General features: G+C 60.2%; 1 protein-coding gene across 1 annotated transcript in view; it reads left to right on the top strand.

The window, feature by feature from the left end:
• Positions 1-10,708, top strand: part of MYLK2 (myosin light chain kinase 2) — a 12,565-nt gene extending 1,857 nt beyond the window's left edge. Inside the window, exons 4-13 of the mRNA XM_026652745.2 lie at positions 3-214; positions 1,258-1,363; positions 3,142-3,235; positions 3,565-3,674; positions 4,436-4,577; positions 6,535-6,605; positions 7,027-7,155; positions 7,840-7,992; positions 8,778-8,910; positions 10,180-10,708. Coding sequence (XP_026508530.1) covers positions 3-214; positions 1,258-1,363; positions 3,142-3,235; positions 3,565-3,674; positions 4,436-4,577; positions 6,535-6,605; positions 7,027-7,155; positions 7,840-7,992; positions 8,778-8,910; positions 10,180-10,260 — 1,231 coding nt within the window. The 3' untranslated portion in view covers positions 10,261-10,708. The remainder of the gene's footprint in view (positions 1-2; positions 215-1,257; positions 1,364-3,141; positions 3,236-3,564; positions 3,675-4,435; positions 4,578-6,534; positions 6,606-7,026; positions 7,156-7,839; positions 7,993-8,777; positions 8,911-10,179) is intronic.
• Positions 10,709-25,149: the final 14,441 nt, after the last annotated feature.

Here is a 25,149-nt window from a genome sequence, read left to right as displayed (position 1 = left end):
GTGGGGCTACCCCACCCTGCTTCAGACAAGACCCCTGCAGAACCCAGCTCAGTGAAGCAGCCTCCTCTAGTCTTGAACATCCCCGGAAATGCGGGGAAAACAGGCCCTGTGGCTGGGGAACAGCCACCTTCACCAGAGGAGGAAGAACTGGAGCCCCCGCCCAGCCCCTACCTAACGCCAGACTTCGGGAAAGAGGACCCTTTCCAGATACTGGGTAAGGCTGTGCCGTCTCTTATGTGGGGTGGACTCCATCCAGGCAGAGCGAGGGTGCCGGTGTCTCTGATTCACTGCCCACCAATGGCGCTCCAGCTACTGGTTCCCTTTAAACTAAGCTGACCCATCCTCGAGCCCGGATCCTGCTGCTGGGATGGGAAGCCTTGCGCCCGCTTTGCGTCTGGCCTGTTCTTGCTGCTCTCCTTGGACACCTAGCGCGAGACCCAGAGAGAGCCTCTCCCTGTGCTATCTAAGAGCAGGAATCCCAAGAGCTCAGAGCTTTGCGCTATCCGCATTGCCTGCCTAGGACAGCGTGTCCTGGAGCTGAGCAGACCGACAGTGCCGGGGTGTTGAGAGGGAGGGCAGGCTGGGGCCCGAGCTGTGCGCAGTGGGGAATGCAGGGTTGGAGTGTGGGGATCGGAGGGCCGGGATCGGAGGGCTGGCTCTCCAGAACTGAAGCCTGGGTGGCACAGCATGGACGTGCCCTGGGGCTGGGCTGTAGGCCCAGGATCAGCAGAGCGGGAGGGAATGTGGGGTGTGCATAGGGCTGGGGGAATGCAGACTGTGGCTTGGGGGGAGCTTGGTGGTCAGCGCGGAATCGGGGGTCTGTGACTACAGATGGGGCTGGGAGGATCTTTCGGGGGCTGTCAAGGAGACCGGTGGGGTCCAAAGGGGTCTAACAGGGTTATGGAACGAAACTGGAGCTGCTGATGGGCTTGGTAACCTCCTGATTTATTGTCAGGCTCCTGGGTGGTCTGCGGCATCCTTCGCTATTTATAGAGAGGGGCCACGTGCGGTGACTCAGCAGCGAAGGGGCAGGAGTGGGAGGCGAGGAGGTGCTGGCTGCAGGCTGTACCAGGCATTGCCACTAGGTGTCGGCCTCGCCCCAGGAGTGGATGAAGCTCTAGGTCCACCAGCCAGGCGGGGGGGGGGGGGGGGGGGGGGGGGGGGGGGGCTCTGCTTCCTGAGGATCTCCCCAGCCCCATAGACTCGGCTGAGAAAGATGGAAGCAGCTGGGTGGTCCCATGTCTCTTGTCTCCGCAGATGATGTTCCTCCGCCACCCGCTCCCTTCACCCATCGCATTGTCACCCTGAAATCCGGCACCGTGAACAGCATGTTCAACATCAACACCAAGGAGATGCTGGGAGGGTAAGAGCAAGCCGCCAAGGGAGGGGCTGTGGGGCTGGGAGCCTGGCCCAGGGTGCACAGCCGGGCCCCAGCCGTGTTTTCTGTGTTGTGGGAAACTCCATGATTTTGAAAAAAAAATTCTATTTAGAAATAGGGAGGGGAAACCCCCAACCATCCACATTTCCTGCAAAATGAAGTTTCCCAAACTCTCCCTTGGACCCATTGAAATAGTTTGTTCTGATGTCATTTTTTGAACCTTAAAAAATGCTTGTAAAACAATGGGTTTGGTTTTTTTTTTTTCATTTCAAAAAGCCATTTAGAAACCAAATCAAACCGTTCCGCTCAGAAAATGTCGCCCTGGGACATTTAGATGCTTTCAAAATGTTTCCTTTTTCTTTTTTGAAAATAACCCAACTTTTGTTTCCATTGCCGTGTCTTTCCAAACCTTCAGACCTTGTCTGGCAATTTCAATTAAACATTTCTGCCAGCGCTGCTCCTGGTGGTAGCCCTGGCTTGCCACCACTCCCCTCTCCAGCTCTGCCCGCTTTGAGCCCCCAAAGCGGGCAGAGATGGAGGGAGACTTGTGCTCAGGCTGCCTGGGGCAGATGTTCTTCATTTGGTACTTGGCACCTCACAGGGACAAGGTGCCCCTCACTGAAGGTGTTCGGCTGAAGATTCGTCCCAGCTCAGTACAGTGGGTAGGGTGACCAGATGTCCCAATTTTATAGGGACAGTGCCGATTTTTGGGTCTTTTTCTTATATAGGGTCCTATTACCCCCCACCTCCTGTCCCGATTTTTCACACTTGCTGTCTGGTCACCCTAACAGTGGGCCCAATCACATCTCTGCTGCCCCACTAGTGCCTGTCCATGTGCTGCCAGGACCCTGTATGCCCCTTTCATCCCGACCACAGAGGGAGAACCAGGGGGTCACCAAATGAAATTAATAGTCAGCACGTTTAAAACAAATAAAAGGAAGTATTTCTTCACACAACGCACAGTTAACCTTGCCAGAAGCTCCTTGCCAGAGGATGTTGTGAAGGCCAAGACCATAACAGGGTTCAAAAAAGAGCTAGATAAATTAATGGAGGATAGGTCCATCGATGGCCGGGCTGGGCAGGGATGGTGTCCCTAACCTCTGTTTGCCTGAAGCTGGGAATGGGCGACAGGGCTGAATCACTTGATGATTCCCTGTTCTGCCCATTCCCTCTGGGGCACCTGGCACTGGCCACTGTCAGAAGACAGGATACTGGGCTAGATGGACCTTTGGTCTGACCCAGTAGGGCCGTTCTTATGTTCTTATTAGCCCACTGTCTAGTGCCCTGCCCTGCCCTGCCCTGCGGGAGAGCTGGACTGGATCTGTAGAGTCCTGCCCTGTGTTGACAAGGGCTGGGCATGCTGCGGAGTCCTCCTCCCTGGAACGGAAGTGCTGCATCTTGGTCATCAGTGCCCTCTTGGACGAAGGAAATCCATTGAACAGCTCTGAGGGGAGCCTTGCCCGGGGCTTCTGGGGCTAAACCCAAGCTTTTCAGCTTAGGAACACACCTTCTCCAGGCTTGGAAACCCCAAGAATCCAGTGACCCCCTGGGACTGAGCTTTAGTTCATGTGACTAGTCAGTTACCCTGAGAACTGGTAACCCACCTCCCTGCCCACTCCTTTCTATGGGGATGCCAGCAAACGGGCATTGTAACCACGGATGTCCCCACTGCTAGCCTCTGAGCTTGCCCTCTGGCTAGATCATGCCGGGGGCGGGGGGAGAGGGGGATCGCAGCCTCTACTATCTGCTTTTCTTTGCCCTAGGGGGAAGTTTGGCGAAGTCCGCACGTGCACCGAGAGAGGGACGGGGCTCAAACTTGCAGCCAAAATCATTAGGAAACAGGGCTCGAAGGACAAGGTGCGTCCTGAGTGTTCTCCTGAGTCTGCCTGTGCACGTGTGTCTGCGTAGCCAGGCGTTAGCCTGGACGGAGACACACGTACATCTGTGCACCTGGGGCTGCGTCACTGTGTGCCCTGGTTTGGGTGTGTACGTCTGTCAGTCCGCATGCACGTGAACCAACATGTGACTGTGTGCGCCTGTGTCTGTGTGTGGACCGGCCACCGGCGGAAGTGCCGTCTGAGCTGTGCGTGAGCAGGTGGCTTGGTGTGTTGACTTTGCGGGCTGTGGCTGCCGACTGCCCTGGCCCTGCCCGTGCTCCACGCGTTGACACGGTGCGTGTCCCGCAGGAGATGGCCTTGGTTGAAATCGAGGTGATGAACCAGTTGAACCACAGGAACCTGATCCAGCTCTATGAAGCCATCGAGACACCACGGGAAATCGTCCTCTTCATGGAGTTGTGAGTAGCACCCGTCAGCATGGGGCAGCGGCTGGGGGGCAGCCTGGGTGGCTTGACACGGGAGCTTCCCGACGGTGCTGTGCTTGTTCACCGAGGGCGGGGAACCTCCTTTCTCCTGGGCAGTCTCCCTCAGCCGCTGTCCTCTGGTGCGAGTTACAGTGCAGTGACAGGTCCCAGCAAGGGCTCCTCCTCCCCACTTCCCCTGTGCTCTGGCTAGGGGATTCCCTGCCCAGGTAGCGCTCGGCTCTGCTTGCATCCCAGTCCCTGGTACCCGGTCTGGAAGAGACGATCTGTAGCCCATACCCCTGAAATCAAGGCAGTCTCGCTAACCTCCCTATTGCTCTGCCGGGATCTTGGCTAGGATAGCCTCTCCACTAACCTGCCTGGACCTAGGATGGGGGGCTGCCTGCCCCTGCCTCCAGCTTCCCTCTGACTGTTCCCTGTCTGGGGTCTCCCTGCAGAATTCCCCTTCTCTCGCGAACCTGTACCCAGAATGAGTGGCTTCCTGCACTATCCAGTTCCTCTGAGCCACAGCCTTGGCCAGGGGTCTCCTCAGTAACCCACCCTCTGCATCCCCATGCCTGAGAGGGGCACCCTCCGTAACCAGCACCCGGCTCTGCCTGTGCCCAGGCCGGGGGGAGGTCCTGCGAACCGTGCCCCTGGAACCGCGTAGGGGAGCGTCTCTATGCAGGGCAGGGCGGCTCGGCTGTCTGGGGTCTGCTTGGCGCAGTCCGGTGACGCTGTGGTTGGTCTGTGCACAGTGTGGAGGGCGGGGAGCTCTTTGAGCGCATCATCGACGAGGATTACCACCTGACAGAAGTGGACTGCATGGTGTTCGTGAGGCAGATCTGCGACGGGATCACCTTCATGCATCAGATGCGCGTCCTGCACTTGGACCTCAAGGTGCCACGTGCGGAGGGAGGGAGGGAGGGGGTACAGCGAGGCTGGGGGGCTAGAGGGGAAACCTTCCTAGGTTTTGAAGCTGGGCTGAAGGGCTGCTCTCGGTGAGAAGACAGCCCCTGGCTGTGGGGCCGGGGCGTGGGGAGGGCGCATGCTGCCTGGGGGGAGCTCGGTACGTGAATGCGTGACAAGCGCAGCCTGGATCATGTCTGGGGAGAAGAGGCCTCCAGAAGCAGGAACTTCCAACTCCTGAGCACAAGGACTCCCGCGGTTCAGTGGTGGTGGCAGCACTGGGCCCCAGAGGGAGACCATCACCCTGGGCTCCGCTCCGCGGGCTGGCAAGGCTGGAGTCTTGGCTTTGCAGACCAGCCCAGCTGAGTCGTTGTGGGCTGTATGCAGGTAGAAGCGTGGGCTCCGTTCCAGGTTCCAGGCTATTCAAAGGGCAGATCTCAGCGTGTGGTCTGGGGGCAGGGCTCTAGGGGGCCTGGGGAAAGCCGAGGGGGATCTGTGGCACATCGCTGCGGTTGGTCTGGGTGGGGCTAGGAGCAGGATTTGGAAGGGTGACCGCGCAGTGTCCATCTCTCGTTCAGTGCCTACTGTCACGGACTCACAGATCGTGCCCACTCTTGGCCCCGTGCGGTCCGTGGGGGGTGCCCCTTTTAGTGAGACAGCCCTTCTCGGGGGTCCACTCTCTTGGGGTCAGGCCCCGTGCGGTCCGTGGGGGGTGCCCCTTTTAGTGAGACAGCCCTTCTCGAGGGTCCACTCTCTCTCGGGGTCTGGCCCCTCCACCTCCTGGATCCGCACCTCTCTGAGCCTTAGCACGTCTGTCTCTGCCGTGGGCCCCCTCAGGGAGTCCACTCGCTCTGGACCCCCGGGGCCTCCACCCCCGAAGGGGTTGATGCAACCCTGTTCTCTAGACCGGAGTGACTCTCAGCCAGCAGGAAACAGAAGGGTTTATTGAGAGTTGAACACAGCACAGGAAACTCTCTGACCCTCAGGCCTGGCCTCCCTCAGCCCAGCACATCCCAGTCTCTCTGCATCCAGGTGGGCTCCGCCTGCTCCCCCTCTCCAGCCCAGAGCCCCCCTGCTCCCAGCTGGGCATCTGAGATCACCGGCCCCAGGCCCCGCCTCTGTCCATTTACTTTCCCTCCAGGTAAACAGGGTCGTAAACCGGGGCCTCCCATCCTGCTTCTCCCTCTGGCTGGAACCGGCTGGTTAGGTCTCTGGGTCCTCACTCTGCAGCCCATTGTCCTCCCACTGGCCAGAACCGGCTGCGTCTCCTCAGCTGGGCCTCTGGGTCACCAGGTCGCCAGTCGCTGGGGTATCCATCCTCCCGGCCACCGGCTGGGTCCCCACGTCCTCTCTCCGGTCCTCTGCAAAACACACTCCCCCTCCCCTCACCTCGTTAAACCAGTAACACCCAGGGAAATCGAGTCCCACCCCCTCTGCATGCAAACCATTGAAACCCCACAGAAAACAAGAAAACCCCTCACTTCGTCACACCTACAAACTGCAATCCCGGCGTCCACCGAGGTACTCTGATGTCAGGGGGCTGCGCAAGGAACAGGCTGGGAGAGGCGATTCTCTCGGACTTGCTCCAGTCACAGCTTGGCCCGGGAGACGCTGGCAGTCAGAACTAGGATTGCATTGGGAAAGGCGGGGATTTTAACTCCTCTTGGGCTCCAAGCTTCTGCGTCACCCCAGTGCTTAATAGGGGCTCGGGGCAAGGATGTGAAAGGTGCAGTGGCCTCCACTGAGGTGCAAGGACTGGCGCTGTACATGGTCTGAGAACCCTGCAGACTATGTCCCTGATGCGTCTAAGGGACAGAGGGGAAAACTGGCCTAGCCTCCAGCGGGCCTCAAACTCCTCTGCGGGTGGCCAGTAACCGCTCCCTGGGCTGGGGTAGGCGGGCGCGTAGCCGTGAGCTGGGTTCTAACCTCAGGAACTTCATCCCTGCAGCCTGAGAACATCCTGTGTGTCACCTCCACGGGGCACATGGTGAAGATCATCGACTTCGGGCTGGCGCGAAGGTAACTCCCCTCCCTCCGGGGCCTGGCTTGCTCCTTCTCTTCTCCCTTCCCACGTCCTCTGGGGCTGGGCAAAGGCCACGCTCGGGGACCAGCTGCACTGGCCTTTTGCCTGACCCCGCTGTGGGCCCTGGGGAAAGGCAGGAAGGGATCCCAGCGGGGTGGGGTGGAATCTGCAGTCTGGGCTTGGCAGCAGCTCTGCCGAGTCAGCCGTGCCCCGCAGGGGATAGCGGTTTGGGGCCGTTATAATAACCGGCTTGGTTCTGGCTCAGGCTGGGGCCAAGCCAGGATGTTTCTTCGCTGGGTTGGAGCAGCATAGAGCCAGGGTGCCGTGTGGGCGGAGGTGGTGAATGTGGACGGGCGGGGGTGCTGGCCCCGGGGCAGTGCCAGGAGCTCTCACTGACCCGGCTCTTCCTGCCCACAGATACAACCCCCGGGAGAAGCTGAAAGTGAACTTTGGGACCCCCGAGTTCCTGTCCCCGGAGGTGGTGAACTACGACCAAGTCTCCTATTCGACAGACATGTGGAGTCTGGGCGTGATCACCTACATGTTGTAAGCGTGGGCACAGGGTGGGTGGCTCTCGGGCTGGGGGAGGGTGAGAACCACTCTGGGCTTTACCCTTAGATGTGGCTGGGCTGGCGGCAGAGCTGTGTGGGAGAGGAGAACGAGGTAGCTGTTAGAGCCAAGGGCTGGCAAGAGAACTCCTGAGTCCCAGTCCAGGCGGCAGGTGACCTCGGGCCAGTCTCCGAGCCTCAGTTTCTCCATCTGTAAAACGAGGCAGGATACCTCCTCGAGTGCCTGAGGCGATGTGGATAGAGGCCACCAGCCTTCAGGGCTGACCCTGCCAGTCGGCACCTCTCCCCACCACTAACTGCCCTCTCTCAAAGGGAGTGGAAAGCCGTCCAGCGGCTGCTCGGAGCTGGGTGGCTGGAACATCTGGGAGGGGCGGGCTGTGCGCGTGGACAGGAAATGGCTCACCTCTCCCAGCTGAGACAGGATGGGAACGCAGCAAGATGCCAGCTGGGAACACACTGGTTCCTTTCTAAGAGCGCTGGCTTCCCTGCCTCTCTCCTCATGATCCCAGGCAGAGGGAGGGAGCGAGCGAGTGGCTTTGTGCAGAAGGAATTGGGAACCCGCTGAGGAAACAGGGCCTGCGTCTTGTCCCTTCCTGAGGAGCTCCGAGCACAGCTTGAGACCTGTGATGGTTCCCTCCCTCCCCTCCTCCTCTCTTCCCAGGCTAAGCGGCCTCTCCCCTTTCCTGGGAGATGACGACACCGAAACCCTGAACAACGTCCTGGAAGCCAAGTGGTACTTCGACGAGGAAGCCTTTGAGGGCATCTCGGACGAAGCCAAGGACTTCGTCTCGAATCTGATTATCAAGCAGAAGAGGTTTGGGTCTAGCCGAGGGCGGCCCAGAGCGTTTGGGTCCGGCTAGCACAGCTGGCATCATGCACACAGGGCTGAGCCAGCCTACGGCAGCAAGCCCCCGTCCATCACCTCCCACCTGGGGGCAAGCGACCCCGCTCCCTGCTGGTGGGAGCACTGACCCTTCCCCGGGCGCTCCCGCGGCCTGGCCTGGTGCAACGGCTGGCTGCTCCTGTCTGAGCCTTGCCAAGCTCGCTGGGGGTGCAGAGACAGGCAGCCCCAAGAGGACGACGTGGGTCCTTGCACCCATGTTGACTGACAACCTGGCCAGCTTCCTCTTGCCCATTCCCCCGGCTGCACCCCATGGTAACAGCAGGGTCCATGCAGCATTGACGGCTCGGCCGGATCCCGGCCCTGGGGAAGGCGTCTCATAACCAGGGCTCTTGGAAAGAGGGAGGGGACTGGAGTCCTTTCCAAGCAGGGAAGGGAGGAGAGATCAGGCTCTGGTGCCTGGCCCCTGCCTCCATGGGGGATCTCCGGGTCAGAGGAGTCTGGGACCCTGCCCAGAGGAGGCAGCCGAGGATGCTAGGCTCACGTGGCCGGCAGCAGCCTCGGGGCTTGTGCAGGAATGTGACTGCACCCTCCTTTCCCTCAGTGTGTTCTTGGGGTTAATTAACACAGGCCTGGGCAGCTGGCAGCACCCATGGGTCTGGGGTGGGGAGTGGAAAGCAGGAGCAATGGGGGGGGGCTCGTTGGGGCGATCGAACCCCACTAGGGACAGGAGTCACCTGCATTCCTCTCCCCCGCAGCGGCCGGATGAGCGCGGCCAAGTGCCTCCAGCACCCCTGGCTGAACAACCTGGCCGAGAAGGCCAAGCGCTGCAACCGGCGCCTGAAATCCCAGGTCCTGCTCCGGAAGTACGTCATGCGGCGACGCTGGAAGGTACGAAGAAGGCTGTGTGCAATGGGGACAGTCCTGCATTGGGAGGGGAGGCCAGCCCCTGGGGCGGGTAGAAGTGCTGGCTGGGGTGCTGGCTCCCTGAAGGGAATGGGGGACGGGAGTGCCCAGAGCGAGCGCTGTGCCCAGAGCGAGCGCTCTGCCCCCACTCGAGTGCACAGAACTGGCAGCAGAGAGCCGTGGTAGGACTCCTGGGGGAGAGGAGGATGGGGCCCTACCTCTGCCAACAGTATGGGGCAGTGAGGAGGGAGAGCTTGAGGGCGTCTGTGTGCCCTAAGGCCCAGGGGAGCTGCTGCCCCAACTCTCACCCCCCCCATCCCTGATTTCATGGATTTGTCCCTCAGGGTGACCCCCCCGTCCCTGATGTTAAAATGATGCTGGGGACCATATTAAACATGACATTGATCGAGCGGTAATTGCGTGGCGTACTCGAGGGCAGCAGAAATGGTCTCTGGAGTGAGGAATCGTGCTGTGCTAATGGGGAGTTCCCCTGAAATGTCTCTTATTCCTCATGTGGTTCTTCCCTTACTTCCATCCCCTGCCGTCACCATCCCCCATGTCCTGTGTAAGGGGCACCCTGTGCGTGCACCCCACATCCGGGACTGTTCCTTACCTACGGGATCCTCTAGGGTCTCTGCCCCCTGATTCCGTGCTTGCCCCAGGGCTTGGCCACAGAAGGAATCGGACTGCAATGGGGGGAGCCACTCCCTTTGCCCACAGCCTCACCCTTAGCCTGGATCTGTGCTGTTGGTTTCCTCTGGGTGGGGGTTGGGCTTCGCTGCCAGCAGCCCCCGCCGCTCTCCAGGGCGCTCTGCACTTCACTTCTGTCCTGGCTGAGCCGGTGCTGGGAAGCCATGCAGGGGGACAGGGACGTCTGTGGGTGTCCCGCTTATTTTGGCTAAGAAGTTTCTGAAAACCTTCCAGGCTTCTGAGCATGGGTGAGAGGCAGCTGGAAGAGTCACTGCTCAAAGACTGGCAGATGGTCAAGCGAAGCAGCTCTGTGGCCTGGTGGAAAGAGATCGGTGAATCCCCAGTGGCCCATAAGGGGATCCTCAGTGATCCTCTGGCTTTGAGAACCACCATTGCTGTCTACCACTTCCTAGCGCGCCTGCGGTGTCCCGTGCTGGGAGAGTTAGGGACTGGAGTATCTGAACTCCCCATCTGAGTCCTACATCATCCCCTAAGAAAGGCCTCTTTAACGAGCGCTGTCCAGGCTCCAAATGGGGAATAACTTCTTTCTTGTTTCCCTAACAGAAAAACTTTATTGGTGTGTGTGCTGCCAACCGATTCAAGAAGATCAGCAGCTCGGGATCCCTGACGGCACTGGGTGTCTGAGTGCGGGGCTGAGCTGGGTGGGATTTGTGCAAGGCCAATAGGTGATCCCCTGAAATCTGAGCTGTGGATTGAAGGCCTGTTCCCCAGGGACTGCACCGGAAAGTGGCATGTAGTCCCTGCTTCTGGAGGCAGTAGGATCTCCACTTGGGTTCGGAATCAATCCGCTTCCCAAACACAAGGAGTTCACCGCTGGGGCAATGAATTGAGCTATCCCAGTTCTGTACAGATGTGAAATTCCTGCTCCTACTGCGGTGAGATTACCGCTGGATCCCATCCTGCTGAGAGTCCTGCTCTAGATTCTGTCCCTGCCATGAGATTCCTGCTGTAGATCCTATCCCGCACTGCCACTGCTCTAGGGTCTGGGCCACCGGGATAATGCTGCTCTGGCTCCCGAACTGCTGTGAGATGACGCCTCTCGGTCCTGTGCCTTGTGTGAGGCTCCGGATCCGGATCCGGATCCCAGGCAGCTGCAAAGCTGCCTTTGTGGATCTCCTGCTGGTTCAATACCACCACACTGGAATTCCCGCTGTCTGTGACGCGGTTCCTGGATCCTGTACCACTAGGACATACTACACCTTTGATCCCATGGAGATTACTGGTCTGGAGCTCACACACGTGTGGTGTTGCCAGCTTAGCACCCTGTATCCCTGCTACAGATTCTGTGCTGCTGTGACAGCTACCCCGCTGCATCCCATAGGCTCCTGATCCTAACCACTGTGCAATTACCAGGCCCGGTCCCTTCTGTATCCCCTGTGCTGCTCTTGGCCTGGATCCTTTGCTGTAGTGAGACGACGGCGCTGAACTCGCCGAGCTGTGGAATTGCCGATTGGAATCCCACCGCACGTGCGACCGGAGGTGCGGAGAGCACCTTGCAAAGCCTAGACTGCAGCAGCGTTAGACTCCACTTTGCAATTCCCTGCGTCCTGCTGTTCGTGTTCCACTCCCGTTCTGAGACTTGCAATGGGACACGCAGACCAGCCTGCTGAGTGCTGCAAGGTCCCTTCTCTTGCTGGGCTCAGTACGCACCACACACCAGTCACTACCTGAGAACCAAGATTCCTGCTCTCGGCCTCTGAGTGCAATAGGAGACACGCCATGGCAACGTCACCGGCATTGATGCTCACGGCCTCAGGATGCAATGACATCTGTGTATGGCTGTCTGGAGCTGTGCTCCGAGCTCCTGAGTGCAGTGTGCACTCCCCGGCCCGCAGGTAGGATGGCTACTGCCTGCCTCTGGATCTGCTCACCGCTGGACTAGCACGCGAGGCTGCTGCTTGAGCAGAAAACCGTCTCTCCCCATGATCGGGGTCCTAGAAGCCAGGCTGCGGGGCCGAGTTCCTGTTAGTGCTGGGAGGCTCCGTGCACAGGAAAGGAGGAAGTGCAGAGCACAGATTCCAGGCGCGTTCCCCAGATGGAGGCCAGGGAAGAAAGAACGAGGCTTTGTGCTAGTTCCTAACCTCCCTGCCCTTCTGAGCTGCCAGCGGGGGGGAGAACACAACCTTCCCTTCACACATCCCCCAGAAGATAAAGGCAAGAGCGCATCCTAATGCAGACCAGCTGGGCTCGCCTCTCCCCCTCGCACATATGAAAGGACTGCTTCAGCCCTGACCACCAACGCACAGGAACTACCCTTCGCTCGCAGGGCCCAGGGACCCCCCGATGGGAGGAGAGTGTGGGAGCTCCCTCAGGGTGTGGCGTTTCCTTTGCCTTCCATCCTGTTCAACAGCGGGCAGGGCTGGGTCCAAGGGAAACCCGCTGCCGACCTGCCAGTGATGTCTGAACTGCACAGGGGCATGTAGGCCCCTCTAGGGTGGGAGTTGCCTCCCCTGGTGATGCAGGAGCTCCTGCGTGGCCCAGCGTGCTGATGTAGTAGCTGATGTAGGGGTTGGGGTGGGGGGATCCTCCATGGAGTCGGAGGGCTTGTGCCTCTCTTGGGAGGGGGTTTGCAGAACGAGTGTGAGGCCACGCCCCTTCCCGCCCAACTGACCCCCCGGGCTTGGTGTGGTCCACGGGCGATTCGTTATGAAGGGGGGGCTGCTAGCTAACGGCAGCCTGTATCTGTTAGTCACAGAAACAACCAGACAGCACCTGGCCCAGCCCGAAAGTGCCTCACACACAGCACGTGCTCTGAGCCACCCCCGCAGCTGGGGTAGGTTGGTGGGACTCCGTTGACCTCGGAGGATCTGCACCAGTTTACACCAGCTGAGGTCTCTTCGTTAGAACCCTTCTCCCTCTGCCCCATTTTCACCCAGGGGCCGCTGGATTTCCTCTGCCCAGCAGAGCACAGCCCCCGGCCTCCGTATATGTGTGCCGTCCCTAGCAGCAGCCCCCCAGTAGTGCAGAAAGATGTACGTTCTCTTGAGAGACCCCAGAGCTCTCGGCTTAATGTAAATAAATGTACAGGTCCGATGCCAAGCGCTTGTAGTGGATTGTATTGTACGAGGTGGGAGGGGCTGGCTCTGAGCCCCAGGCGGCCGCATGCTAAGGTCTTCATGTCCCCGTCAGGAGCAGGCCCTGAGACAGCGAGTGGGTTAAATCTTCTCACCGCCTTCAGCATTTCCTCCCTGCCCATGTGAAATGAACTGGGCCGTTACGGAACCATTCTGCCCGAGCTGGGCCTCCCCCAGCTTCTCTGGGGTGATCCGAGCAGCTCCTCCGCTTTCCAGTCGCTGCCTTAGACTGAAAACTGCTTCCTGGCTACCAGCCAGCTGCGGTGCCAGCCTGGGGCCTGGACCTTTGGGTTCCTCTTCCCTGCAGACGTAGGAGAGCTGAGGATTGAACCCCGGCTCTCTGTAGATGCTCAGGATTCAGCGTCTCAGGTCCCTGGCTCCTGTCCACAGGGTGCCCTGGGCATTTGTGCTGGGTGGGTGAGAAGCCAGGTGTTGAAGTGACTCTTGCATTTATTCTTAGGCCCTGGCCCTTAGAGCAGGATCTTCCTTCCACTGCAGCTTCATGTCCCCCTTCTCCAGTCCCCAGCCCCCTCCCTCACTCCCCACCCTGCTCACAGAATGATGCCCCTTTAGTTCTGCCCCGGCTGCTGGCTGTCCTCTCCCCTCTCCAGACACTCAGTGCACGAGGGGCAGGCGCTCACCCGCTCCGGAGCTACGTGCGGGATAAGAACTTATATCCAATGGAATTGGGTCCCCAAGCTGCTAGGAGGGGGGTGGGGTACTCTGTGTGTGTGGGCCGGGGGACTCTCTGCTTAGCCGGGAAGTGGGGAGCTGGAGCCAGGCTGTAAGGGCCAGACTCATTACCATCTGCCCATAGGGGGCCTGTGTCAACCGAGCTTGGGTCTCAGTCCAGCTGCCAGTGGGGTGGTATCCACAGCCCAAACCCCACCACCTTCCCTGGCGTCCCAGCTGCGAGGACAGGGGCTCACTCCCCCTCGGCTCCCTGCAGTTTGGAGCAGAGGCTAGTGGCAGGGGAAGATGGGACGTTCCAGCCCCGCTGTCCGTGCTGTGGCTATTCTGTGGCGGAGCAGAGGGCTGAAGGTCCAGGCCTGCCACCCTCACCTCTTCTTGTGGCCCTTAAATTTACATACCAACAACCTAGCGGGCTTCCTCCCCGAGTGTCCCTTGTCCCCACATGCCATGGCTAGGCCAGGGGCTGAGCCGGTAACGTGCCAAGGCAGGCTGGCCGGGACTGGAGCTGGAGGCTGCACCCACGGTTCGGTGGAATATGCCCCCCGAGGCTCTGTCTGACGGGGGGAGGTTGGATGCTGCTGTTTGAACAGGGCTGAGACAAAAGGGGATGGTGCAGTTGGGGGCTGGGGTGGGGGGTGTTACAGGCTGTAGGGGAGGAGGCTGGGCCACTGAGCCTCAGATACGGTACTCTACTGAAAGCTGCCTGGGATGAGGCGTTTCGCTTGCATGCTGGGGTTGGGTCAGGGGGCCCTGCCTGCCCCGGGCTCTGCCCCCCACCCCAGCTGGCTCTGCTCCCCGATCTGACCCGCCTCCCCTGCTCACTGGCAGTCTCTCTCTCTCAGAGATGGGAGCAAGGCCCCTCTCTGGGAGAGACCAAAATGCGCCTCTCCCCTTGCCACCACAGCACTGGAAGCTGGCTGCTCGGGGCTTGGCAGCACCGCGTTCCCTGTCACTTTCACCACATCTCTCCCACTGGCTAATGGAGCGGGAAAGGGGGAGAGGCTGTTTCCCACAGCTGGAATCAGACGGAGGAAGGAGAGTGAGTCAGGCCGGAGGCTCGGCCTTTCCCTGGCAGCACTCCCCAGCCGGATCGACCCTGCGGGGCCAGACACGGCTCTGCACCGTCCTGCTGCACCAGCCGAGGTGCCTGGGTTGGAGGTGGAGACGAGTGTCCGCGCGGCTCAGGCTCCGGCAATGCTGCTGTTTTCGCCAGTGTGGACTGGGCTCTAGCCTCCACTTCTGGGAGCTTCCCTGCAGCAGTGCCCAGCTGTGCCTCCGGTGGGAGCTTTTCCCCACGGGGGGGCTGAGGCCAGTTCTTCTCTCACGGGGGACTCGGTGTTCTCTTTAGCCAGGATTTGTCTCACCCCTTCGCCCTGGCCCTGCTGCAGGGCTGGCTGCACCAGGTGGCCAAACCTCCGGCTGCCCCAACTCAGGGTGTGGGGCCAGGCAGCATGGGTGGGCCAGAGCTCTGCCCCTTGTGGGGGCCCCAGCTGTATTTCCACACCCTTCTTCCCAGGTCAGAGGGCAGAGTTTGAGGCCCCTGTGTGGGCGGTTTGAACTGAGCCGGGGTGAGCGGTGGTGTTACGTACCAGTGGCACTGAAGTGGTTAAAGCTGCCTGTGAACTAATTCCCTCTCCCCTCCAGCCTAGGGAGTTTCCTCCCAGACCATTTCCTGCTGACAGCCTTTGACCAGTTCCTGTTGTGACCACCCTGCGGTCCTGGCAAACACAACGGCCCCATCTGCTTTGAGTTACACTCAGGGCTGGTGACGTCTCTTTCCTGTCTGGTCCCTGGCAGCTGACTCGGCCTGGGATTCTATCAGCCACCTTGGGGCCGGGCTGGAGGGAGCGGGAGGGGGATAAAGCTCCTACCCTGTCAGACAGAGACCTGGACAGATGGACAAGTAGCCACTAAACCCCAGAGGGCAGGGAACCATGCAGACCAATGGCTGGATGGACAGACCGCCAGCCTGCCCTGTGTCCTTTATCTTCCAGCTCTGCGTGGCGTGGGGCTGCTTTCCTTAGCCTTCCCATCCTGAGCTTCCCCCGGGACCTTCCCAGCCCAGTAAGTGGCTTTGGGTTATTGATTCCCGTCTCTCAGATGCGGAGTAAGCCCAACTGCCAACCCTGCTCGGTTCCAGGCTAAAAACGGCCCGGCCCTGAGCCAGGGCCTGCCCAGGCAGAGAGGCAAAGCCAGCATCGCCTAGGGGCAGAGCCAGCGCTCTCCCTTGCAGTGACCGGTCTCGGGCCCGGGGAAGAGGGGAAGAGTGGGGAGCTCTTACTGGAGGTGAGCCCCTGTGGTGCAGGCTGGTGCCTGGAACTGGGGGGGGGGGGGGTGTCTGCTTCTCCCGTGTACAAAGCACATGTGCAGTGACATCTGTTCCCCCTTCTCCCCGAAGCCCTGGTGGGTGGGGAAAGGGGGGCTGCTGCGGCGCAGTGCAGTCCTCCCCAGGGGCCAAACCATTACTGGCCCCTTAAGAAAGCCACCTGGACTCTTGCTTCTGAGCCTTCTGCTGGCGGCGTTCATCCTGCTTGCAGGAGCCCCTGGCCCTGGGACCATCCCCGCCCAAGGAGATGTGACAGCAGAGGGGGGATTTCATGGAGTCACCACTTTTGGCACCTAGCTGAGCTCCCGCAGCCTCCCACCCTGACCAGCTCCTGGGGCCTGCACGTCTGACTCCCCGTTATCGGAGCACGCTCGCTGTAGCTCCAGGCCTCGCATAATTGGGATGCTGCCGTGGTTCCAGCGCTCCGTCTTGTGCTGGCCCGTGGCAGCGATTGCTTTAGGGCAGAAAGGCCAAGAGATGGGGGTGGGGGGGTTAGGTGACGCTCTGGGGAGCAGCTCGCTGCAGCAGTGTGGGCCTTGGCGCCGCAGCAAGAGCCGGCTCACACGCTCCAAAATGAGCTTTCTGCTCCCCCCGCTGCAGCTGGCCCGGCGCGCTCAAAGCCCGCTGATGCTGTGGTACGTGGTTCCTTGGATGCTTCTCCCACCCCTGGGACAAGGTGGCGGCAGCGGCTGTTTGGACTTTGGCTGACTTTGCCCTGCTGAAAGATGCTGGCAACTCGAGCCTTCTCTAGCCAGAGAACAGCCAGGGCAAGAAGACTCCGCTCCCTCCTTGGCACCTCTCGTGGGAGACTCCCACCAGCCAATTTGTGGCATGGACCCCTAGACACGAGAGTAACCGTCTCTTCTCTTTTTCTCCCGGCCCCAAAGCTACAGCTCACCAAAACCGTCAGCTGGGAAAGACGTTGAGCAATGGGGGCCCGACGCTGGATTCGACCCAGCAACCTGGGAGGAAAGGTCCCCTAGCGCGTCCCCACTGCCCTGAGCTAACCTGGCCCTGCTCGTTTGAGGTTCTCCTTAATCAAACGCACTCTGAGCCGCACCACTGGCTGCCGAGGGCCCTACGGTACCGTCTCGCCGGGCGGCCGAATCTGCCCCACCAGCAGCAGGGCCAAAAGAGAAAAGCAAACATGCTGGCCGCTCTTCGCCAGTCGGGGCAGGGGCGGCTAGTGCGAAATAAGCGAGGGCGTGAACTTCAAGCACAATGGCCATTCTGCAGGAGCCCCAGGTGGGCGTTGGTAGTCGGCACATGGAACTGTTCCTGGTTAACTCCCCGTGGGGACAAGAGAGCCAGGTTCGGTTCCTCATTAGCTGAACCCACTTGGGCCGTGTGTGGACAATCAGGAATAGCTATTGCACACCAAATTCACACCCCACCTTAATCCACATTAATTTACAAGTGCAGACAAGGCTGAAGAGTGCCTTTGTGCAGTTTAGCTGAACCCACCTGGGAAGTGGATTGAGCTAAAAGCCCCTCCTCGCTCCGCGGTGGGCATTCTATTTCCCTGTGTAGCCGAGCCTGCTACCTGCTCTCCACAGCTGGACCCGTCAGAGGGTGAGGTTAGCCCTGACCCCAGCCCTACAGCTCCCAGTTCGAATTCAGCCCTGCCTCCGTGCTGTGCACTAGGTACTTTCCAAACCCTCGAAGGAGGCCAGTCCATGCTCCCCGGAATCCAGCTACGTCAGAGTCGAAAACTAGCTTAGCAGGGGGAGGGCTGAAAACACCAACTCCAGCAGTGGGACTGGAGGGCTCCATTCCTCACCTCTGCCCCACTGGCTCGCTGTCCCCCTTTGCCCACTGCTCCCAAGGCTGTGGGGCTCTGAGCCTGGCTGGAGGGGCTGACAGCCCCAGAGGGAGCAACACAGGAATGGGAGGAATCCGCCAGTGACTAGCCTGCGGGGCAGGAAATGGCTGGCTGGGGACTTGCAGCTTCCTGGGAGGCAGGGAGGAGGAGGAGGATGGGTAAGGCAGGCAGTGGGAGGGGCTGGTGCATTGGAGGCTGATCCGGTTCCTAAGCAGGGCCAGACAGCACGTGCCCTGCAGTGGTGGCTGCTAGGTCACTCCTGCAGCTGCCCTTTGGGCCATGCCGCTGTGCGAGTGCTTCTCCCGCCACCCCCCCCTCCCGCCGGCGCATGCGCCTGAGGGTAAAAACGTGCCATTCTCTCTTCATCAGCTCTTCCCTCATCACTCTCAGGGCCTGGGGGGGCGGAGGGACAGTCACGGGGCATCTGCCTCAGCTCTGGGCTGGCCTAGGCCTGTCAGGTCGCCCCAGCCACGGTACTGAGGACCCCTGAGCGACGGCGTCAAGCCGACCTGACCCCCAGTGCTGGCAGTGCTAGGTGGATATGCAGGGGCCCATGGGCTGCTGGATTCATTGTTTCCCCTACTTTGGTTGGTTTTTAACCTTTCCCCCATCACTATGGTGCAAGCCCATTACTCCCTGGCTCCTCCTCCTCCACGTCCTCGGCGCCAGCAGGAGACACCCCCCCCCAGCCCCCTCCTCAGCTTGCTCACAACTCTCGTGCGAGCAGGTTTAACCGTGGTTTGCCCTGGTCCACGCCCGCGCTTAGCCTCCGTTCAGCAGCAGCAGCAGTGTGGGAGTCTGGGGGGGTCATCTCCCTGTAGACCAGCGTGGCACTGCCACTTTCTCCTGGTGATGCTGGGGGGGAGCCGAGAACAGGACCAGAGGGCGGTGATGGTGCCAGCACCTGTCCCTCCCATCCTGGCTCTGAGCAAGAACGTGAGGGACGGCCCGTGCTCTAGCCAGCAGGCCATGGCCCAGCGCCTTCCTCTGCCTCACCTCAGCCAGCTGGAGAGTTGATCCTCCCCATGAGAAAAGGGGGAGAGGCCTCCTCAGCTGCCCCGCCCTTGACCCCAGTGGGGCTATGCCACCTTACGCCAGCCAGAGCTCTGGCCCAGAGCTTCGCCCCTCCAGAAAGTCAGGAGGGGCTGGAGTCAGGCTCACATGCCAGGGCCAATCTGGAGAGGGGCTCAGCTGGGGCTCCCAGGACCTGCCCTTCGCTCTGTCCAGTGACACCATAACATGCGCACCAGCTCCTCTCCAAGCACAGCGAACCCCAGCAGTGCCTAGCATCTCTCCAACCCGCTGCCTGCCGCATGCTCCCACTCCCTCGCGTCTCTCCTTCCTCCTTGCTGCCGCGCCGCGCTGCGCTCGGTGGGTGGGCTGGACAGATGCCTGCGTTCTCCCGTGCAGCCCCAGTTCCCCGGATGATTCTCGCCTCATCCGGAAGGTAGAACTGTCTGGGTGGGAGGAGGAATTGCTCTGTGCTGAGCGCTGGCTGGTGCGGGGTGACGAGAGCAGGGTGCGAGTGGCAGGTGTTTGAACCAGGAGCTCCAAGAGCAACAGCTGGGCTCAAAGCGTTCAGCTCCCAGGCCTCAGCTCCTGGAAGCGCTGCTCCTTGGAAGGGGACGTGAGAAGCTGTGCGGAGGCCCGCATGGTCGCTAATGAACGAACGTGGCAAAGGAACCCACCCTCCTCCTAGGAGAGAGCAGTCCCACACCTGCTCAAAGCTGGGCCTGTTGGCGAAGTGACGTGAGAGAGCCGAGCACCGACCTGAACAGAGAATGACTTCCCACCCCACCCCAGGCAGGAGCTTCGGGAGGGTAGCACCAGAAGCCACTTCCCGGGGTCTACTCCCATGGCGGCTGAGAAACAAACGATCGTTATTCCCCTGGCCTGGCTCAGGGGGAATTAGGGTCTCCCTAGGGAGGTTTAAGAACAACCGTCGCGGATGGTCTAGTGAGGACCTTGCCTGATGCATGCTGCCCCTGGGTGACTGGCTGAGGCAGCCGTAGTGAGGGGGGGGGGGCTCAGTGTGGAGGTTCCTGGATGCCACGCTGCAATGCAGCCCAGACGCTGCTGGCTCAGTGCCCGGGGCAGGGTTGGTGCTGAGGTGGTATCAGACAGAGGTGACATAGGCGTGGTTGCCCAGGGCAGGTTGCCGGGTCCTGTGCTGTAGGGCGACTGAAGCAGTCACAAGAATGCAGCTCCAGCCACGTGTGCAGGATTCCCCGAGTTTTGCTGTAATACCACGAGGATAAGGTATGCCCAGAAACCCAGCCCCAAGTGAGGACATTCTATCTGTGTGAGGTAATGACGAACCGTCTCCCCAGGGTACAGGCTGAATGGAGAGCAGGCCTGGCCCCTGCACGCGGAGGCTCCCGGAGCTCTGGCAGGATGTTTTCCTTTCCTCACGGCCTTGATGGGGCTTTCAAGGGTTTGACTCGTTTGTGGGTTTTCCGGTGACTTGAAGAAGTAGCAAGGCTCTGAGGAGCCGAGTGCAGCACGCATTCACACTCGCTCAGACCGGACTAGCCAAAGCGCCAGAGACTAACACAGGAGGGACCAAGCTTGGCAGAGGGGTGGACCGTACCTGTAGCTTCCAAGTACTGACCCAGGTACCAAGCCTGGCCCTGAAAACTTCTGCGCCCTCCCAGCCGCCCTCCCTTGCCTAGAGATTCCTCTTCCTAGCGCTATCCTGCCCCATCTCCTGTTAGAGATGAACATAGTGGCCAGCCCCTACTGCACCATCTCTGCCTCCTCCAAGCCCAGGGCTGCTCCAACTGCAAAGGACCCCCAAGACCAGAGCAGCCCTCGGCGTTTCCGGGCACGGACTGCTTGGGCAGCTCTTGTGAATTTAGTCACTCAGCAGAGAACGGGAGCCGGGGCGCAGCTGACTCTTGGGGCTCAGCAGAGAGGGTGGGTGCTCCCCATTACTAGAGACTACGGAGTGTGTGGAAAGGGGACTGAGAGGAAACTGATGACCAAAGAAGGAGGAGAAAATCTCTGGCTCCAGGGGAGGAGGTGGCCGGCCATCGGAGAAGGGGTGAGGGCTGGTGAAGGCCTTGGCTACAGAGGAATAATAGTTCCTCTGAGGTGCGGTCCCTCAGGCCGAGCACCCATCAGCGTCCTCCGGGCTGGGGAAGGCAAAGGGCCTGGTGCTGCTCTCACGCTGGGAAAGGAGGGTCTGGCCGCGGGGCGAACCCTGGCCTCTCAGTCCAGGTTCCGGTTCTCAGTAAACTGCACTCCAACGCCCAAGGCAACCCTAGATCTGAATCTCTGCCCCAGCCCGGCTCGCCCGCCGGTGGGTGGGCACTATCTCTGCCCCATTTGCTGCGGGAGGCCGAGAGCGCCCTGGCCCTGCCCTGTGTCTGCCCCAGCCCGGCTCGTGGCGCTGATTGGGTTTCCCAGCCGTTTGCCTCTGCTGTGTGATCTGGCAGGGCCTGGAGGTCAGCCGTTCCCCGGCAGGAATGAGACACACACACGGAACAGCTCCAAGCTGATGTGCAACGCCGTACCAATCAGATACGCAGCACACACAGCCCGTACCACACACATGCAGACAAAGCCCAGGGCTCAGCTTTTCCGCCGAAAACTCGCTCATCCACCCCCACAAGCCTGCGGGGCCGGGAGCTCCTGCTCCTCGCTTATCTTGCGCTGCTCGAGATTTCAGCCTCTGGTGGAAAACTGTGGGGGAGGAGGGTGGGAGAGAGAGAGGCAGCTGCAGGGTGGAAAGCACATTCCCAGCCATGATGCTGGAACCCCTCAGCTCGGGTGAAAGGCCTGGCGTGGATCTGTGGGAACCAGACGGCCCCTGGGCACAGCTCAGCAGGGCTCGCTTCCTCCAGTGCCCCCGGGGAATCTGAGAAGGAGGGAGCTGAGGTCAGACGTTCCCTTCACAGACAGCTTTTCAGACGCCAACGTGATCTATGGCCCGAAATATTGTTTTTCACTGGGAAAAAAATAAATAAAGGGGAGAAAATAAAACCTGGACCCAAGTCCCATCCTGCTCCTTGGATGACGACTCGCGCCCCCTCTGCCCCTGGGCACAGCCAGGATCTGGGGGGTGGTTGGGCTTGCTCACGGGGGGTGACGCAGCTGGAAATGTATTTGGGCTCTGAGTGACGCCAGCCCCTTCCCTTCCCCACTAAGCCGAGTGCACATTCGCTCTGGCTTCGGCTCTTCTTGGTGAGAAACTGAGGAACAGCTGGGGCCTGTCACCTGGCTGGGCCCCCACCCAGCCGGGCCCTGCCTCGTGGCTTTCCGGAGGAGCCAGGGCGAAACGCAGACATGCCATGATGGGCTCCTCACTATTTCTGATTCGAGTCGGCCCAGCAGGCCCTTGGAGCTTGGCTTGTTTCCTCTGGTTCCGTTTCGTTTGCAGAATGGGCGAGGAGCGGCAGGGCAGGTGTGTGGGGACAAATGAAGGGTGAAGTGGGTTTGTAGGGAGCCCCACCCCCACCCCCAAACACACACACGCTTCCACAGTGTTTAACCCGTGGGACAAAGTCCCATCCCGCGCAGCGTCCCAGCCTGGCAGCGCTGGCCACGGGCATCGCTGGGGGACAGAACCCAGCGCCTCCTGCACAGACGTGGGACGTTTGGCACCCTGTGCAGGAAAACCCCGTGAGAGAAAGGTGACTGCTCACCCTATTCACACAGCCTGTGGGGCTGTCTGCTGAATGGGTGTGCCAGGGGCTGTCTCCCCTTTTCTGCTCAGCTCCCTCCGGGCCTGGAGCTGCCACTGGGCTCGCTCAGCGTTGGGTCTCCTCCCCGCCCTCACACTCCTTCGCTTTGCTCTCCTCAGACCTCCCCCCTCGTCTGTCACCTCCGTTCCCCATGCTGTCTCTCTGCCCTACTCTTCCAATCTGCCTCTCTCTGCTCTTCCCTTGTCTCAGGTGCCATAAACCTCTGCCCTGCCCCACGTATGGCCAGGGGGCACTTAGGGAGGGCACAGGCTCTGACATTTCTGGATTTAGGAAAACAGGGGAGCAAACGTTTCTCTCTTCAGTCTGAGGCTTGGAAAATAAGGCTTCTTGGGCTTGTGGGGAAAAATCCCAAGACTGCATGTCTCTCTTAGGCCATTGCTGTGTTGTTGAGACAGGATTATAAAGCAGCCGGTCAAGGCTCTATTCACCCACTTTATGGGTGAGGCAACAACACTGAATGGTTTAATTATCGTCGGAGACCATGGGAAAGGTCAGTGAAAACTGTCTTTGCCTTGGCAGGTACATTTTGATAGTTTTTCAAAGCTGCTGATACACACTCCTTGGAAGTGCGCAGCCAGCTAGTTCGAGGGGCGGGCCTGTGTGGACGCACTAGCGAGGCTGACAGGCGGCTTAGCTAGCTTGCTTCGGGACCTCAGGGGGTCACTGCCTGACATTTCACATCCTGGCAGTATTAGGTGAGATTCTGGGGGTTCACTCTGGATGGGCTGTGGGTGTGGCCTGGGACAGAGAGGCTCATTTCTCAGGCGCTGAGCAGAGTCTGTGGCCTTGTCTACACTGTGCAGCAAGGCAGGGTGTGACTGTACGTCACACCAACATGCCAGGCAGTAATGTCCTGTGTGGCCCTTGCGGAAAAACCACACGCTGGGACTTTCGCTGCATTGTAGCTCTGGCCACACCGGGCAGGGCTGTGCGGCAAGCTAGTTCGCTGCAGTCACGCCCTTGTGTGCCAGGTGGGGACAAGCCTTGTGCCTGGTTAGACGCCGATTCCAACACATACATGGTGACTACTGAGGAGGACACAGGACACTCGCCAGTGGTGCCAATGCTCATCATTTTATTGACAGTCTTGCAATAGTCCGCGTTTTTTCTTAAAGCCCCAGCTCCTGCGGTCAGTTATTACAAGAGACTCTCAGCTTTCGTTTGGAAAGAGTACATTTCTAGCCCTCATGCTTGCGGAGAAAAGCTTTCAAATGTAGCCCCCCAAGGCTCAAACCCTAGAAGGCAAAGACCCCACAATGTGCTGTGGTATAAAATCTCCTGATTTGTAAGAGAACCTCGGATGTTGTTGGGCCTGGCTCCTGGGTTATGAATGCCTGGGGTTGGGGCAAATGCAAGACACCTGCTCCCAGCAGCCTGGCCCTTGCCCGGGACTTTGCCTCGCCTCAGACTAGAAAAGCAGGCTCCCCCTTGCAGGCGGTGCTGCGTTCGCCTGGCATTTCCCGGGGGCTGCGGCCCCAGGCTGGGGTGGCCCTGGCACGGTGTTTCTCGCAGCAGCATGCTGGGTTTCTGGAGCCTTCCTTTCCACACCGCACTGAAGGAGGAAGGAATTGTCCTGCCATCTGCCTCAGAGGCGCAGAAGGAGACTCAGCCAGCGCTTGGCTTTGCCACGTGGCCCTGCCGGGGGAGGCCAGAATGACTAGCCCTGTTTTCATTCCGGCCCAGGAGCGTTAGAGGATCCCCGGATGCCCCGAAAGGCCCTCGGGCTGTTCTTTCGTGGCCGATGCCTGTGGGGTGGCTCTGGCAACCTGATCCCCTCTGTCCACTGGGTAATTCCAGCCCCCTTTCCTGGTTCATGGCCAGGAGCTCGGCAGTTTCAGCATTTCCCTGTTTGGCAGGTGAGGGGAGGGACCAGCGTCTCAGCCCGGGGCAACAGAGGTCCATTTCTGCCTGCTGCTCACGAGGGGGGCACCCTGGTTAACCTCACACCCCATGTGCCATTCCCTAGGGCCCCGAGCCGAGGGGGTAACCTGGTCAACTACTCTCTCGTCCACCCCCATCTCACCCAGAAAGTCTGGAGACTTCTCCACGAATGCATCTCATCCCTCCTCCCTGCAGAGGATGCTGGGGCAGCACTGGCATTTGGGGGGGGGGGAAATGGGGGCTCAGACTTGGCACGGACTCGTCCTCAGTGCAGGCCTGTCCCCCCGGACTCCCGCCCTCCATGTGTGGCTGGGAGCTGCTCTGGGCTCATCTGACGTGGGGCATCGGGAGAGTGCTCGAAGAAAAGCCAGGCAGACTCTTGGAAGGGGCCAGTGCGAAGGGCCATGCTGCAGCCCAGGGGGTGTATTGGCGCTGCTGAGACATCAGCCCACATACTGGTGACCGGGCAGCGAGCTCTGCTGGGACCTGCTCACACCCCCAGCAGGGAACCATGTCTAAGAACAGCCAGCCGCTCCGGGGAGGCACAGTCTGGGGAGGAGTGGGGTGCTGCACACCCTCAGTGGGGGGAGAAGGAGGGGATTAGCCTGGCAAACACTTCTCAAGGGACTGGGGGCTCCCTTGCCCCCCAGAGTTTAGCTACAGCTGCGGCCAGAACAACTTCCTTTTTCTCTGACTCAGCTGGAAACTCGTGTGTTATGTTCTTATGCCTCGGCCTCCCCACAGAAACCCTCAGACGCTGTGTCCCAGACCAGCTCCTGCCCTGCTACTTGCAACCTTCAGCCTGGCACAAAGATTGTCCTGCTGCCCAGGGCCAGGCGAGAAAAGCCCTGCCCCACACGTACATCCAGCGCCTCTCCTGTGGAGTCACACAGCGAGCAGTGAGTCAGACCTGTGTGTCCCCACCAGCAACGTCCTGCATGAGTAAAGCTGGAAGAATTCTGCAAACCCACGTTCACTTTCCCCTACTCCTGCTGCTGCTTTCCTCGCTGC

This window comes from Terrapene carolina, unplaced genomic scaffold, assembly GCF_002925995.2.
Source record: "Terrapene carolina triunguis isolate 2854851 unplaced genomic scaffold, T_m_triunguis-2.0 Scaffold130, whole genome shotgun sequence".
Taxonomy (NCBI): Eukaryota; Metazoa; Chordata; order Testudines; family Emydidae; genus Terrapene; species Terrapene triunguis.
This window is presented reverse-complemented; position numbering and strand designations above follow the sequence as displayed.